General features: G+C 43.4%; 1 protein-coding gene across 3 annotated transcripts in view; it reads right to left on the reverse strand.

The window, feature by feature from the left end:
* Positions 1 to 1,679: 1,679 nt before the first annotated feature.
* Positions 1,680 to 17,580, reverse strand: part of Lrrc3b (leucine rich repeat containing 3B) — an 83,091-nt gene continuing 67,190 nt past the window's right edge. For all 3 annotated transcript variants that reach the window (XM_075988622.1, XM_075988623.1, XM_075988624.1), the window contains one exon: positions 1,680 to 2,919. In XM_075988622.1, coding sequence (XP_075844737.1) covers positions 1,992 to 2,771 — 780 coding nt within the window. In that variant the 5' untranslated portion in view covers positions 2,772 to 2,919 and the 3' untranslated portion in view covers positions 1,680 to 1,991. The remainder of the gene's footprint in view (positions 2,920 to 17,580) is intronic.

The raw sequence follows: 17,580 nt of genomic DNA on the forward strand, positions 1-17,580 counted from the left end.
GTATTACAGAACTATCCTCCAGGGGGCGCTGTACCTTCAGGACGGCTCTGACTCCTCGGACTGGCTCTTCCATCCGGATCCAAGGCAGGTCATCAGACTTCAAACTCCTGGGTGCAGAAGTTCTAGGCCCTAACACAAATTTCACATCGGAGAGTTATTTATTTCGATATTTGGGGGTAGACTAATGCATCTTGGAATGGTTAAAGTGGCTGTGGGCACAAAAGGACCAGTGTGCTTCGAGGGGACTGCTGATTTCTTCAGCGGTCCTTCCAACAGACTATGGTCACAGTCAGACCTTCAGGGCTTTCTGGAGGTAGAACTGTGAGTGTTGACACCCTTCAGACAATCTTGCGTGGGCTGGATAAGGCCACGTGGCTCACAAGAGCACGCTAACCCTCTTTCATACACGGGCCATACACAGAGCAATTCCCATCTGTTTTTAAATGGATTGTCATGTAGGTATCTGTAATCTCATGTGGCAGAGGAGCCAGGGAAGCTGAGTCTATGACAGAATGGCAGACAGGAGTGGTCCGGAGGCTACAGGTGTCCGTGTATGTGTCGTGAGCAGGGGTATACAGTTTCTTACAAGTGCTGGGCTCCTGAATCTGTTGCGTAACTCCAACCCTATCTCACAGGGTCTTGCAAGCATCAGTTAATATTGCTATCTGGTGCAAAGTAAGTGTTCCTCTCATAACTGGTGTGTGATGACAGATGATGGCTAAGTTTAAAGTTACCGAAGGGTCTGGACTTGTGTCTCACTCTCCACAGAGAATCCGTCACTGGGAACAGCTCCTTACCTTCGCTCCTACGTGTCCCTATTTTTGGTCCTTCATGCTTACCTGAACGCATCCACCCTAAAACAAACAAATAAACAAGCCTATCAGTACCCACTCCTGGAGCCAAATGTGCTTCTGGTGTGTCTGCCCACAGCTGGGACATATTATCTCCTCTGTGTGGCAGACTGCATACAATGACATCCGATGACAAAACTCATGCAACTTCCTGTTAGCGTGTTTCTATCACGCCCATTCTGTGTTTGTAACTCAACACAGAAGGACTGTCGATGAGAAGACCTCTGTTCAGAGAAGACCTGGTTCAAACCCAAGCTGCAATGGTCTCTAGCTGGCAGGGGACTGGATCTATGTTTTCTATGCCCAGGCCGATGGTCACTTTCTCTGTTGGTGAGAGATTACAGACATGAGTGGCATTACTGTGCCCACACAGTGGCTCCCACAGAGCTGGTGCGCTCTTCCTCTTCTAACAAAGCTATTTCTGTGCCCACCACACATGCCTACCCACCAGAAGGCAGTATTGACGATAAGATACAGGCCAGTGTTTTTACTTTCTCATGGCGTCCAGCAGAGAGTAGAAGCAAGGATTTGTTTCTTTCTTGCGAAACCTACTCATTTTGAAAATCAGATGCTAGTCAGCAGGCATCCTAACATACCCAGTCTGGGGAAAACACATTTGTATAATCATCTTGGCTAGCTAAAGTCTGGCAGACACTTAACTGGTCAATAATTCAGCTCTGGCGCCCCAGGGTGACGCAGAGCTTGTAAGGATACACCTTTCGCTAGAACAGTCCCTTGGAGTAGCAGGGGCTGGAGAGAAAGGGTTGGCTTTCTCTCGTTAAAGCAAGTGGCCGGACGACATTGTTTCTTAACCAATAGGTCACACTGTTTTCCACGGTTCAAAGTTAAGCTTTTATTCAGTTTTAAATTAAAAAAATAAATTTCATTATTAAATAGTGAGATGGGTCTGACTAACGTTCAGAGAGCTTGTTGCTCAGGACCAGGGGCACAATTGATGAGGGGAAGATCACCTAAACTAAAATTATCGGTGGTGCAGAGTTCGCGAAAAGTTCAACAGTGGCGCGATTCCAAAGAAACTAAAATACAAAGTTTTTTAAATCGTGTACAATGAAGAGAGAAGTGAACCACTTATTCTACTACAACCAGAAGCTACTTTCCCAGTGCCAGTCAGCGTGGCTGTTATACCACAGTGCTAATGTCATCGGGCTCGTCTGCCTTCTTTTGCCTGCTTGGCAGGGATTTCAAGTATTCAAGGTGTCTCCGGGCGTCCTCCTGATTCTGCCTCACGTAATACACCACGTACGAGATCACCATGGTGAACCAGCCAAACATGGTGACGAGCATGGCATAGTCAGTCGTCTTTTTCGGGAGGTTACAAAGGTCAGCGTCGTTGGCAGCGTTGAGGAACGGTCTCCCGGCATGCTCATCCAACACCGAGGTCTTGCAAATTACATTGTGTGCTGTCTCATGATTGGATGCCATGCTCCTCAGAACTTGCTGGAGGGTGCAGTCACAGTGCCAAGGGTTGTTGGCGATTCTGGCCCTAGCCTTCAGATTATTGAAGGCATTTTTGTGCACGCTTTGAATCCTGTTGTCCGAGAGGTCCAGGGTCTGCAAGGTTTCTGCTACTCCCTTGAACGCATGCTCATCGATAAACTCGATGCCGTTTTTGGACAGGTTGAGAACCCTCAGTTGGTGGAGGTCCTTAAAAATCTCATTGGGGATCGATGTGATCTGATTGGAGTCCAGATACAGCAAAACTGTTTCAGGAGGGAGATCTCTGGGTATTTCCTTGAGGTTTGCATTGCTACAGGTGACATTTAAACCACCAGAGGAAGAGCAAAGGCAGCCTTTGGGACACATACTGGCAGAATGAAAGCACAGTATCATCAGAACAAAGCTCTGGAGGAGGAGACACATGGAGAGGGAACGGGATAGCCACAGGTCGACCAGATTCATGCTGGAATCTCAGCATAATCACTAGTCCATTCCTCATTGACTCCACTGGTTGCAACTGTTCTGGCCACACTCCGGATTTCCTTCCTGAGAGGCTCAAAAGTCTGCAGTTAGCGCACAGCCTTCATCATTCCTGCCCTTGCTTGGAAACCTAAAAGAAAGGGAAGCAGATGCAATTAGCTTCTCTGGAAGGAGAGGTGTGTGGCAATTAAAAGGTGCCCTCAGGTGTTTGGCTTTCTATGGAGGCAGGAAGGTGAGTTAGGCAGGTAATTTCCGTCAAAGTCACTGGGGGTTTCCTGTGTAATGGGAATCTCCTGCTGAAATCCCCAGATATTGAAAAAGACTCTGAATAGAGATCAACATTTCCACATCCTATGACCTTGTTTTCAGCCAGGGCAGAATTAGAACAAACTTCTCCCATCTCTTCTTCTCCACTCCCAGACCTTTCTATGGCCATAAAATTTAATCACATCTTTTACTCTTCCTCCAGTAACAGAGGTATTATGCAATTCAGTCCTTTTCTTGGGCAGCAACAAGGACGGATACCTGTATTTGAAGGCTAATGATCATAGACAAAAATGCCTGCCATGGGCTTTGAGAAGATACTCAATTTAGAATATTGTCTCTAAAGAAACATCTGACTTGCGTTAAGAAGTGGATGGATGTCTCTGACCTTCACTGCATGACGTTGGGGGGCAAACCAAGAGCCTCCCCAAGAACTGCTTTCTTTCTGAGCTCCAGAGACTTCACAGTACCTGGGAGGATGCTCACAACTGAATCCCAAAGGGTTCTCTGTCTGTTTCCTAAGCAACATATCCTCTACCCAACTCAAACAAGGCACATTGCTGTAATGCTTTTTTTATAAAAGAGAGAGAGAGAGAGAGATAATTAAGATATACTGACTTCTAGGACATGCCCAATAGGTTACTTGTTCTTTCACTGATGCTTGCCCATAATACACACATACATACACACTATATAAATTATTCATATACACATCATTTATATATACTGTTATATATGTGTATATACTGTGTGTGCATAAACAAATATGTTATTGTTAGAAGCAGCTGTGGAAACTCCCCAATAGATTTTTTTCTCATTCTTGTAAGTAATATATATGTTACATGTACACACACACATACACACAGACCACCTTGTTAGTTTTGGAAAGAAGTGTGGGAATTGCAAAATTGAACATCACTAACAATATTGTAGTGTTTCCTCAACAGCAGAGAGCAGAGGAAAGAATACTTGCCGACATTCAGAACCTACCTCGCAGAAGGAGTGAATGGATCTTAGTGAGATTATGTGTCTTGTCTAAGGTCAAATAGTGTGTAGGTGTAAAGTCAGGAATCCTGCCAAGGATTGCTCTGACTCATCCATCTCCCCCCTCTTCCCACTGCCCCCCACAGCTCCCTCCACTCCCATCTGTCCAGAAGTATAGGCAGGTTCCACAGAGTGCTGCTATTAGAGATGGTCATTACTATTAAATTGTAGCCAAAACCTCTTTGGGTCTTGATCCATGTTGGGAACCTCATGGAGTTCAACTGATGGGCCCTGAATGGTGAAGGAACCACAGCTGACTTCAGAAGCATCCTTTCAGGATGCTGGGAACAATAAGCACCTTCAGTCTCAGCAGTGAGCATCAGACAGTCTTCTGCAAACATCTCTTTTATAGAGATCCCAGATGGATAGATTCCTAGGGAAATGACTCCAAATGTTACCAAACTCACAGAAAAAGATGATTAATGTGAGCTGGAAGCATGACGAACTGAGTTGTTAATCACGGAAGAATTAGATGAACAACAACAGAGTGGCAAGGATGTACTTTTGGAGCGCTGCAGGCCTGGAGTGCCAGAAAGCAAGAAGGAAGGAGCCCAGCACACTGGGCAACCAGGGGGCTCCTGCTTTCCTCCAGCCCATTAGATACCAGGAAGCAGAAAGGAAGGAGCCCCCCCTGTACCAAGCTCTCTGTCAACACCTCATGTCTCCTTCCCTCCCATGGTCTCCACTGAAGCTACACTCTGGCATTTGGTAATCTCTAATAATTGCCTAGGTGGGAGAGAGCCCACAGGAACAAGAAAGGGAAGGGTGCACAGAAAAAAACAGAAAGGGGCAAAAGTATGGACTGAGGATGGCACAGGGAACAAAAGACAAAAGGCTTTGCTGGTGGAAATAGAGGAAGTTCACACCAACCAAGTCATCCATCAACCCGGCGTGGGTATCAGTCACAGATTAACAGAAAGGTAGCAAACTCTTTGTGGCCTTCACACTCCTGAGATGTTTAAGTTGACTGCTTTCTGGATAGACAAGTTCCTTAGTTCAGAGTATGAATTCCTTGAGGTTATATCCTTGTGTCTGTCTCATTTTGAAACAACAGTAAATGGTCCATAAGTGCCATGTGGTCCAACCTGAGTCCTTGTTGAGATTATTCCATCTGTCTAAATAGCATTACTTTGTCTTTGACTCAACATTGCAAAGACACTTAATTATGAAGTTGATCTTAGAACTGTACGAGGCAAGTTATAGACAGTAAGAGCTCAGTACCTATCAAGTACAGCTAGCTACTATCGCCCTTTTGGATGTGTGCCCACCATCTACCTGGTGCCTGACACATTGTAAGATACAGATACTGTTAGTAAATGATGCAATGTGATATTGAAAATCCTGTCTATGCTTTTTAGTACTCACAGTTACAACTGTTACTATTTTTAACTTAATAACCAACTCATTAAATGTCTACTGGTTCCACATGCTAACGTGGTGAACCTTGGGAAAACTGTGAGAACAGGTACCAGAGAAGATGGAAAGACAGATCTTTTTGTTATTAAACTCCTATAGACTTGGTGATGGTTTCTCTAGAATTTTCATTTTTATTAGTGCTATTTTTAAATTGTTTTTATTGAGCTATACATTTTTCCCACTCCCATTTCTTCCTCCCCTCTCCCCTTCTACCCTACCTCTGCCCCGCATGCTACCAATTTACTCAGGAGATCTTGTCTTTTCTCCTTCCTAAGTGGATCAATGTATGCTTCTCCTAGGGTCCTCTTTGTTGTCTAGGATTACCGTTTCAATAGCCAGGGTCACACGAAAGAAATGGGTCTGAATGACACTGAGACCTCAACATAAGAGCGCAGTCCATTTTGAGATGATATCCCTTATTTCCAGTGAGCTATCCATGCCTGGAATGCTTACTAAGAAAACTAATACAGAACACCTCTTTCTTCTAGGCATGTTCGTTCCAAACAAGTGTCGCATTTTCTAACTGTGACATTTGAAAAATGATGAAAAAAAAATAAAGCCTCTCGAGATTAACTAGATGGTTCAGCTACTGTGGCTTGGTTTATACCCCAATCTGGGATATAACGGCAAGATATACAGAATATAGAGAGCTGCTATGGCCTGAATATTTAAGCACTCAGATGACTCATGTGTTGAAATCTAATACCAAGACACGGATAACACAAACATGTCTACGGTAGATCCCTTGTAGGCGGCATTAGTGTCTGTGTAAGCATTTTCAGAGAAATTCTCGTCTCTGTACTATGTGAGGACACACAGAGAGAAACATCTTTGAACTAGGAAATAAGCCTCCACTATCTACAACATCTTTTGAGACCTTGATTGATCTCGGGTACCCTATTTTCCAAAACCGGGAGAAGTGAACCTGTGCTACATCACAGGAGAAAGTAGGTTGACGTAGTGTCCAGGAGAAACACAGCCCAGTCAAAATAGTCAATAAAGTCAGGTCATTTTCACAAGGGAGGACGGGAGGGCTTGTGATGCTGACTCACTAGTTCAAAATGCTTGGCAGCATGGCGTGGTCTGAATTTCTTGCACAATGGACAACAGCTGGCGGGCAGATGAAGTTCTCAGAAAGAGATAACTGTTCTCTCACTGGACATCACCTACAAAGTACGACGCTAACAGAAGCATCGAAACATGAACACCCCAGTTGGTTTGGATTCAACTTTGCGCACAGAGGAAGCAAGCTATGGTGCTGGGAGAAGAGGGTGGCAGATTGCTGTCGAAATGAGAAAGACTGGGGTCATAGAGGGAAGATAGAGACAGCTGTGGCTGTCACTGGATGTCCTGGTAAGAGCGGGACTCCCTAGTCAGTGGCTGTCCTGATACGGAACTGGACTCCCTGGCCACTGGCTGTCATGATACGGAACTGGACTCACTGATTACCAACTGTCTCGCTGATACAGAACTGGTCTCATTGATGGGACAGACCAAGTTCCAAAGCACCTTTCCTAGCTCAGAACTTCTTTGCACGTGCCAATTCACAGGACGCCATTATCTCTATTCATTGATCCTCTTGCCTGTGGCAAGCAGAAAAGCTATATTTCCAAATGTGGTGTCTAGCTGTGACTTGTTCCCATAAGAGGACCTTTTCATCCCAAGACTCATGCCTTGCTCCTATTTTCTAACTACATAAGCTTGTGAGCTACAAAAATAATGCTGGGGTTGGTGACAGCCATCAAACACCCTTTCCAGAATGAAGAAAACTAAGTCTACTTAGCAGACAGAAGATAGTTCACTCAGCAGCTGACTGATTGCCCCTGTCCTGTTTTCTATTTTTTCTTGTGATAAAGGGATAGTCAGGACTATCTGGGTAACAGAGTGTACCATTGCAGAAGAAACAGATGTACTAACTGCATTCTGACCAATGCTGCTTCCAGCCAGGAGGATTTAGTTTAAAGGTAAAAGCCATAAAACAGGAAAACCTCTAAACACACAATCTAGTAGTCAAATAAATGGGGGGAAATATCACATAATTATGTACATTAATAATTTCTCTGTGTCAGAGAGTAAGACCATACACAAGTCAAGAGGAAGATTATAATACAAAGGGCTTATGTTGGTCTGCTTTTAAACTTACAGAAAAGACTTCAAAGGAGTAAGAAAATGATCCAAGAAGAGAATGGACAGAAAAATTATATATGCGTATATTTAGTATACATATAATGTATATTTAGTATACATTATATGTATACTAAATATACATTATATATACACACAAATCACACACAACACACACACACATTACATGCCATATAAACCAAAGTATATCACTACCACTGAAACAAATTTAGTCAAGACATCTATGATCCTTTTCAAAATCAGAAAGAACATCTACTGTCAACAAACATGAAATTAGGAAACAACCTTTCTCAAGACCCAGTAATACCACTTTTGGGTGTATATCCAAAGGATGCTCAATCATGCCACAAGGACATGTGCTCAACTATGTTCATAGCAGCATTGTGTCTCGTAGCCAGAACCTGGAAACAACCTAAATGCTCCTTGACTGAAGAATAGATAAGGAAAATGTGGTACATTTACCCAATGGAGTACTACACAGCAGAAAAAAATGACATCTTGAATTTTGCAGAAAAATGGATGGACCTAGAAAACATTATTTTGAGTGAGGTAACCCAAACACAAAAAGACAATTATCACATGTACTCACTTATAACTGGTTTTAAACATAAAGCAAAGAAAACCAACCCACAAATCACAATCCCAGAGAACCTAGACAATAATGAGGACCCTAAGAGAGACTTACATAGATCTAATCTACATGGGAAGTAGAAAGTAGAAAAAGAAAGGATCTCCTGAGTAAATTGGGAGCATGGGGATCTTGGAGAAGACTTGAAGGGGAGAGGGGAGAGATGGGGAGGGGAACAGAGAAAAATGTAGAGCTCAATAAAAATCTATTTAAAAAAAGACAAAAAAAAGTGAAAGGAAGAAAATGTTCTCTGCCCCTTCAGAGCGCAGAGAGCAGTGAACTCGTTTTTTTTTCACCAGTATTATCATCCTAAATTTAGAGACAAGCTTCGCTGATGTAAGGATAGCAAAGGATGACCCCAAAATAGCTTGGTAAAGGAGGTTCTTAAAGTCAAATCACAAGTATGTATTATGTTTTTAAAAGAGGTAACCATGCAAAGGAATACACACAATTGCGCTGACTCTAAGCAGACAGTGAGACTGAGCCTGCCAGAAGGAAAAAAACAACTGTATCTTACTCACTTCTCTGTGGTTTGGAATTCTTAGGGCATGAAACTATTGCAGACACTGAAACGGTAAGAGTACAAAGGAACCCTGGAGTAGCGAGAAAACTAACCTAATGTGGTTATTTAGCATTGTGCTCTCCCTGCAAGGGCTGCACAGTGGCAGCCCGGGGAACAAAAGCAGATCACATTTCAGGATGAGAAACTGAAAACATCAACGAGTAATCCACAAAAACTGGAAGTGTGAGCCACACCCTGCAGCCACCAGCCTGGAGCCCCTTGATGATGTCAGCTGGGACTGAGCATTCCATGAAGGGCACCAAAGCTCCCAACCTCTGTTTCTGTGGTATCCCAACCAAGGCTCATCATCACTCTCTAGTCTAATAACTACTTACCTAGTACAGTTTCTAGACTACATGACCACAGAGGGTATTCAGTGTCTTACCCATTTTCACGTAAGTCATGTTAGTAAACGCATACTGACATGAATTTGGATCTGTTCTCATTTTATCATAGACAGCTACCATTTGACATTACATGCCGAGCATTTGCTCAGAGATACACCCATCTAACAGAGTAGTAACTGAAATTCTGACCAGAGCCCTGGTAAAATGGATGTAGAGTTCCCAAGTGAGGGGTTAAGCTACCATATGACATTTGCACAGCACATACCATGGTAGTCTAACATCTTCAAACTTACTTGAAGGATGGCAAGGGTCCAAAGGTACCTCTTTCATCATCTTCTCCAAGAGTAGTTTATTACATGACCCTGAGAGTTGGTGGAAGAGGGTGATCTAGAATCAGAGCCAGGTCTTTTGTTTGGAGGTAGTCTTGGTGATATTTGGAGGTTGAGCAGGTCCAATCTTTAATGTATAAATAAAGATGTTAAACTAATTCCTGTGGGTCATATATAGTCACCAAAGACAAAGATGTCCTCCAAACAATCTAATTTCCAGGGTAAAAGTGCCTCAGCAACGAGATAATATGGCATAATCCTGAATCTTAGGTTTAGATATGTGGACATCTGCAATTCATATGGTCTCAGAGTCATGGAATCATAGAGTGGGTCTGTGTCACAGAGAAGTCTCAGGAAAGAATCAAGTCAAGCCACCATGAATCTTGCCATCCATTTGTACTTCCAAGGGCAGCTGCTATCTCACCTGATCTGGGAGTGGAGTGGGTAGAACAGAGAGAAGAAAACAATTCCCTATTCCTCTTTAGTTTGAAACAAAACCGTTTGGTCAAAAGTCACACCCCTATATCCAAAGAGTCTGGAATGTAATATTAAGCTGGGGGTGTCACCCCAACCCTCTAACACCCCATATCTGTTAGGAAATATTTCTAACAAAAAGTCTTGCATGATTGGAAGCTCCTGGCCTAGCAATTGCCCTGACTTGGACTCCAACTCCCAGCCTGCCAACCGCTGACCCCTCTTCAGGGAGGGTCAGGACCACTCCCCCAGGCTATTTAGGCTTGTGCCAAAAAGAACATTTGGCGTTGTGTGGATCTTCCCTCTGTCTCTCTGTCCCTTGCTATGCTCTCCTGGCCACCCGAAAGTGCAACATTTATTAAACATGGGCATTTTAATTGGGTTTATCTGGCCTGATTGGATTTCTTTGTGCTGGCAGAGCAGCTCGTCTTAGGAAATATTCCTAACAGAAAGAATGTGGAAAAAAGTTGAATATAAGATTCAATGTTATGATTAATCTTCTAGAATAAATTTGTACTTTAGTTTAAATTAAGTTTGTTACATAAAATGATGGTAAGGTTATCTACTACCTTACTCTAATCATGAAACTATCAGGTTGAGCAGTGTTTTCATTCAGAGGCTGAGAACAATCAAATGGATGGAGATTAAGGGAATGCTGGAGGAGAAAGTGGAATCACATTTTCCCAGGGATGTACAAAGATCCTGACAACTCTCCAGGAGGAACTGTGGCCCTGACATTACAGCCTGTCTGTGGTGAACCTGCTCGGGATCATACACAGAACCTGAGTCCAGCGTTTCAGCCTTGGTGGAGTCGTATATCATAGCATTCTGTAAAAATGGTCAATCATGTCCCTCTGTTTCCTGTTCCTCTAACTCCATAGAAAGAGGAAACGCCAGCCTAGATGTATTTTGTCTCTATGCAACTGCTATGTGTTGTAAAAATAATGGTGGCAGAAGAGGAGGGAAGAAGACAACTCTCAGAACAGAGAACAGGCTACAGACATGCTACAGGACCGAGCTTGGGTTACAGGTATCTCTCAACACAGGACTCAGATCCCTGATCCACTCAGATCAGAACCTGGATTCCAAAAGTCATGAAGGGAAGAACTAGAAAACTCGATCTCCCCAAGACAGAATCTGGATCTTAGATGTCCCTCAGGACAGCAGATAGACCCTGATGTCCCCCCAGATAAAACCTGGAATTCCAGGTGTTCCCAGATAAGAATTGGGTCTCCACATATTGTCAGGACAGAATGGGGATCTCAGATGTCCCCCAGGACAGAACTCTTACCTCAGAAGTCTTCGGGACAGATGCCCTCCCCCCAGGCTAGTTCCCATCTACTATGCACTTGGTTTGTGTCTCTCCTGTTATTCCCCTTTCCATTACTGAGAGTATGTAAATAAAAGTACTGTTTTAATATCAAAGCAGCTCACTGAATCTCCTGACAAAGTCTGTTAAAGCCGAGACTACATAACCTCACCTTCTCTGGCAAAGCCCTCATAGTCCTCTCTGACATCAGAATGGCATGAGACCCACCTGCTCTTGTCCCAGTTAGGTGTACTACAGCTTTTTTCCTGCCTAAAGCCCACAGCACAGAACTATCTTGTGCTTGATGGAGGAAGGTCATTGGTTAAATAAAAAGAAACTGCTTGGTCCTCATTGGTTAGAAGATAGGTGGGAGGAGTAAACAGAACAGAACGCTGGGAGGAAGAGGAAGTGAGCTCAGACTCGACAGCTCTCCTCTTGGGAGCAGATGCCTCAGAGAGACGCCATGCCCTGCTCCCGGGCAGACACACGCAATGAAGCTCCGACCTAGAATCTTCCTGGTAAGACCGGTGCTCACAGATTATTAGAGATGGGTTGATCAGTATATCAGAATTAGCCAGTAAGGGCTAAAGCTAAAGGGCCAAGCAGTGTTTAAATGAATACAGTTTGTGTGTTGTTATTTCGGGGCAAAAGCTAGCCGAACAGGCAGCTGGGGTGTTGGGGACGCAGCCCCGCCGCCCTTATTACTACATGTGCTGGCTGGTTTTATGTCAACTTGATACAAGCTAGAATTTCCAGAGAGGAAGGAGCCTCCGTTGAGGAAGTGCTTCCATAAGATCTAGCTGTAGGGCATTTTCTTAACTAGAGGTTGATGGAGGAGGGTTGATTGATTGAGGTCCTGGGTTCTATAAAAAAGTAGATTGAGCAAACCAGTAAGCAGCACCCCTCCAAAGCCTCTGCATCAGCTCCACCCCCAGATTCTTGTCCTGTTCGAGTTCCTGTCCTGACTTCCTTCAATGATGGACTCAGATGTGGAAGTGTAGGCAAAATAAACCCTTTCCTCACCTATTGGCTTTGGGTCATGGTTTCATCACAGCAATAGAAATTCTAACTGGCCCACATCTTTAATTGAAACATTGAGAAAGAAGGCAACCATTGGCTCTTCGGAACATTGTACCTCCTCCCTACATGAGCTAAGAGTCACACTGCTCAGAAGGGTTTCAGATCTCTTCTTGTCCATGAATCCACTGGAAAGACTTGGACTCTTTGTTTTTACAGCCAGAAATTTTTCCTGCTGTGGGTTCAGAGCACAGGGCAAAGATATTCCCACGTCTTGACTAATATCCATAATTATTATACAGCATGCTGTAAGTTGATGAGATTAAGAGGAAGCCCATCCACCTTGGCTTCTCTCTGCTTCTCTATTATTACTTCTCAGCATGCTCTTATATAGCTTCAGTAGTGAGAGCTTTGGAAACTTTTAAAATGTAATCTCCAGAAATTAAGCTCTCAATGTCTCATCAGAGTGCAGGTTGCTTGAAGGTCACTTTTACAAAGACCTAACTGACGTTGGATTCAGATGGAGCTCTGTGGTGAAAAGTGACTATTGCCTTTTTCAAACATCTTATCCTTCTTAAGCCTGTCCCCTTTCAACTCTGTATTAAATTGACGATAGTCACTGACTCGAGAGAGAAAGCATGGGATTGAGATCCCAAAATAGGGCCTCCACTTGCTTTCAAATCTCAGCTCCACAAGAAGCAGTGTCCATGCATCTAACAAGTCACACACTCCCATACTGCAGATGCTTTAGTACCGACCCAATACACCAAGGATAAACCAAAAAATCAACAGCGTCCGCTACAGTGCTGCCACAGTTTCCAAGCTACTGGGCAAAGTTCAAGGGCAGGATGTTCCCAGAAGTCCTTAGTCGGTAAAGAAGCCTCTCTGTCTTAGATTTCAGTAGCGGTGACAAAAAAATAACACATAATTTTGTTGGAGAATTTCAGCTCTTATACCTAAAAGAAATGGTTTGTACCTCATTCATGTCAGGACAAACTCACCACCTGGCTCCAGTTGAGATGAAAGAATCACACTAACACAAAACTGGAGGCACTCTCGAGTGAACTGTGAGAGCGGTGAGACAAACACAGAGCGACAGAGGAGGTCACAGCAGCGACAACAGGAAGACAGGACACACAGCTTCCAGAAGGGAGCGCTACTTTGCAAAGACAGTTGGGGGGAGGGAGATAGGACTTGAAGAGCTGGGGAAGCCTGAGCGCGCAGTCTGTGTTTGAGATGCTATTGCAGTAACTTATAATTTCCTGGGCTTCATGATGGTGTGAGTCCACATGCATGCACATGTACACCACACCTGTGTACACATTCAAGCACACATATGTGCGCACGCGCACACACACACACACACACACACACACACACACACACACACACTTGTTCACTATAACTCCTGGGGCATTTTTTTTTGACAAGGAAGTCACTCGGGAGATGATGATTTTATGCAATTTCCATGGATTTTTTTTTTGTATTTTGATTTGAAAAAAGGTTAAAAAAAAACTAGAAACAGGACTGACAAGGTGGCTCAGCTGCCGAAGGTCTAGTCACCAAGTGCAAAGACCTGAGTTCAGTCTCTAGAACCCCAACATTGGGAAAGAGAGAAAGCCAACCTCTGACAGTCTCTCTTTGGCCTCCACATGTTCACCTTGACATGCTCACATACATGCTAAACAACTATAAAACCCTTGAAAACTATAATTCATTTCAATATCCACTATAACAAATTGATTAAATAAATATGGCATATCAAAAAAAAACCCTGAAACAATCTGTATCTTAAAATTTCAGATATCACTGAGGGAAAAGTTTGTATGAATGACCACCTGGGAAAGAAACAGGAAGAAATCACATGCAAACGCACACATGGATATACACACACAACACACATGTCTATACATGAACTCATAGAATGCACTCACGAACTTTCACAAAGCAGTATATATGCACAAATGATCGAATGCACACACATACATATAAACATGTATACAGGCACACTTGTATAACACATACATGCCTAGGCACATATGTATATTAACATGCAGATGCACATGAATGCATGGGCACAAACATACCCATGCACGGACAAATCTGCAGACAGTCAGACAGACAGACAGACAGACAGACAGACAGACAGACACACACACACACACACACACACACACACACTGGAAAGAGCTTTTAAAGGATGATTAAACACTAACAATTGTTAATGCTTACATGTTCAGGAGAAGGCTCTGGTAGCTAACTTAGGTTGCAAACATTTGCTATGAACATGATTAGAATCCAAACAATAAAGAAAAGGATTGGTCTATCAGGCCTGATTGCTAGCCTCATCTCCTTAAGAACCTACAGAGGATAAACATGCCCAGGAGGCATAGTTACCGTTATCAACTAGCCACCCTGGACAGTTTAAACTTTCTGAATCTTAAAAAAGTATATAGGAGATGGTATAGGCCTGAATCTATGCAAATCCAGGTTCCTCTCTCAGTCCCTATTCCAGGTAAGGCCTTAGGACAAGCCAATCTTCTCTCAGATCCTACTCCACAAGGGAATATATTCCCTACTTCATTCTCACAGGCACTGGTGGAGCTGAATGCTACTGGCTGATATATCTGGGTGGAGACCAGACCAACTTTGCGTTTTCAAAGTGTTCCATAGGATCCCAAGTGTCTATGAGTTGTATCAGATGAATATCCTAAAGTCATCCTTTTGGTTTTGAGAATAACGGTGGACACCAGTCCTTTAGAGTTTCTGAGACTCAACATCATATTAACACATAACCCAGATTTACTCAAACACAAGAGTCCCTGCCGCAGAGTGCCCATGCAGCATTGTGTTCACACAGCACTACACTCTGAATTCAAAACGAACAGAATGGCACCAATACTCCCAATGCTACAGCTCCTGCTGGTGACAACCTTACTTCACCAACAAGCTCTTGGGGAGTGTGAAGAGCTTGCATGGGGGAGTCCAGCCACACACTTGGTCAGTACCAATCTGTAGTACTACTGCGAGAAACACCCACCCCACTAAGGCCCACCCAGGCAGAGATGAGAAAGTGACAACCTGTGGCTATAACTCAGGGTTGGTGGTTAACGAAAGCAATGTCCCTTGATTGACACAATCCATGCCTCTAATAATGACAATGAAAGGGCTCTTGCTCTGTGAATTTTATACTTCGCTACCTCCTCATCTTTCATTGAGTATTTCTAATCCTAACACGTAGGCAGGAGAGGAGTTCAAGGTCACCCTTGCCAACATTCTGAGTTTGAAGTCACCTGAGCTACAGAAGACCTTCCCCAAACAAACAAACAAACAAAAATAAAACAACCACAAAGCTTTGTCTGGACCTGATGCACATATGAGTTCAGACCTGTAATCTCAATTACTCAGAGATGCTGAGGACGGAAGATCACAAACGTAAGGTCACCCCAGGCTACAGAATGAGTACAAATCCAGCCAGGCTAACTTAGAGAGACTGTCTCAAATTAAAAAGTGAAAATCGAGCTGTGGCTGTAACTCAGAGTGATGCACTTGGCATCACTCCTTAATCAACCAACTCATCACCGACAAAAATTTCTAAAGTAAAAAGAGCCTTAGATTTAGCCATGTCTTAGTGTCTAACTTTGTTATCCAATTACCGGCTAATTATCGATGAGTTAGAGTACTTTGCTAGTAGTTTTGTGATTTTTAGGATGACATTTCATCTCCACATTTCCATCTGTAAAATGAGTTTAGAAATATGTATTTCTAAAGTGTATCCCTCATTCTATAGTAGCCATGCCCCTTTGCAATGTGCCATTAGGTCTCTTCCTGTCCAGGGAGAGAGTCTTGAATCTACCTGGCTAAAGACTTGCTTTGGCTACATCAGCAAGCAGAACGGACAGAGTTACAGGGATGATTTTGAGTCCCTCTGAAAGACCTTCTGTAGCTTGCTTTGCTCCTGAGGGCCCTGCCAAGACACACATTAACACACTCCATGGAGCCTGCTGGATGATGGAAGGCCATGTGACATGGATGTCAACTGTTCCGCCTGAGGTTTTGAAGTTTGAGTTATTTATGCTTCCTACAGATGAGAAAGAAAGCCTGGGTCATCAGATGCAGCTATTTAATCTTTAGGTGACCTGTCAGGGTGAGTCATAGAGAACCAAGCTACTCACACCTGTGAATGATACGTGCCTTTTAGATATTATATTATGTAGATAATAGATACACATCACCATCTCCCAATTAAAATATATTAATATATTTGCCATCATCACATGCATGACTGGTACTTGTTTACCATCAACAGCTAATAAGTGTACGCTCTTTAACAAAGTGTGACAGAGTCCCCATTCACAAGTGTTGTCATTGCTCAGCGGTGAAGGACACCAGCAATTCCACTGTCATTAGAAAACAAATTACTTAATTCTATTTGCTGACCATCACAGTCAATAATATTCTGGGTTGTTATGGTAACCTCTGAGCAGTCCAGAAAAACCTGACACGTAGATGAAGGATATTCATGCTATCTGAAGGTCAAGCTTGAATAACAAATTGAAATGCTGTTTCCTCGTGCATCCCTGATGTCTAGAACAACGGGTGATGGGGAAACATGCACCTTATTCAGACTCAGGCTAAGAGATTTGGGGTCAGACTGTCCAAACTCCAGTTCTTTCATGGTACTTGCCTTGATCCCCCTGTGTGTGGGCAGAGAGCCATAGAAGCCCTTACTACTTCTGCGTTTTATAAGGATAAAATGAGATTATTGAGATAAGACACCTGAGCAGAACCTGGATCTAGTCTGTGGAAAATAAATCTGACTTCTGTGCCTTTGTTGAGCTGTTTGTATTTCCAATGTGATCTTGGAAACTGAACCTCTATTTCTCTCCAGCTCTCAGGTCATCCCACAGACAATGTCAAAGGAAGCAAAGGTTACAGAAATTCAGTGGGGATTTAAAGTCATGTCTTGGTGGTCCTATGATACACAAGTGCCATAAATAATAACCGTGTATCAATTCAGGACTCATTGTGACCAGGCGTCTGGTCTGAAGTCTCATCTCCCACTAAACAGAGTCCTTTCCTTGCTACCGTGGAAATGCATGGAGTTCTCTCCCATTTGTACCTTGGTCATTTCCTATCCATGAGCTTTATCCAGGGCTGTGAGCTCGTGTGATTCTCTCTAAAGCACCCAAATGAAGCAGAGACCGAAGTCTGTTCCTGACCCCAATCAGGCAGGAGTAGGGAAGTCACATTTCC

This window comes from Microtus pennsylvanicus, chromosome 10 (assembly GCF_037038515.1).
Source record: "Microtus pennsylvanicus isolate mMicPen1 chromosome 10, mMicPen1.hap1, whole genome shotgun sequence".
Taxonomy (NCBI): Eukaryota; Metazoa; Chordata; class Mammalia; order Rodentia; family Cricetidae; genus Microtus; species Microtus pennsylvanicus.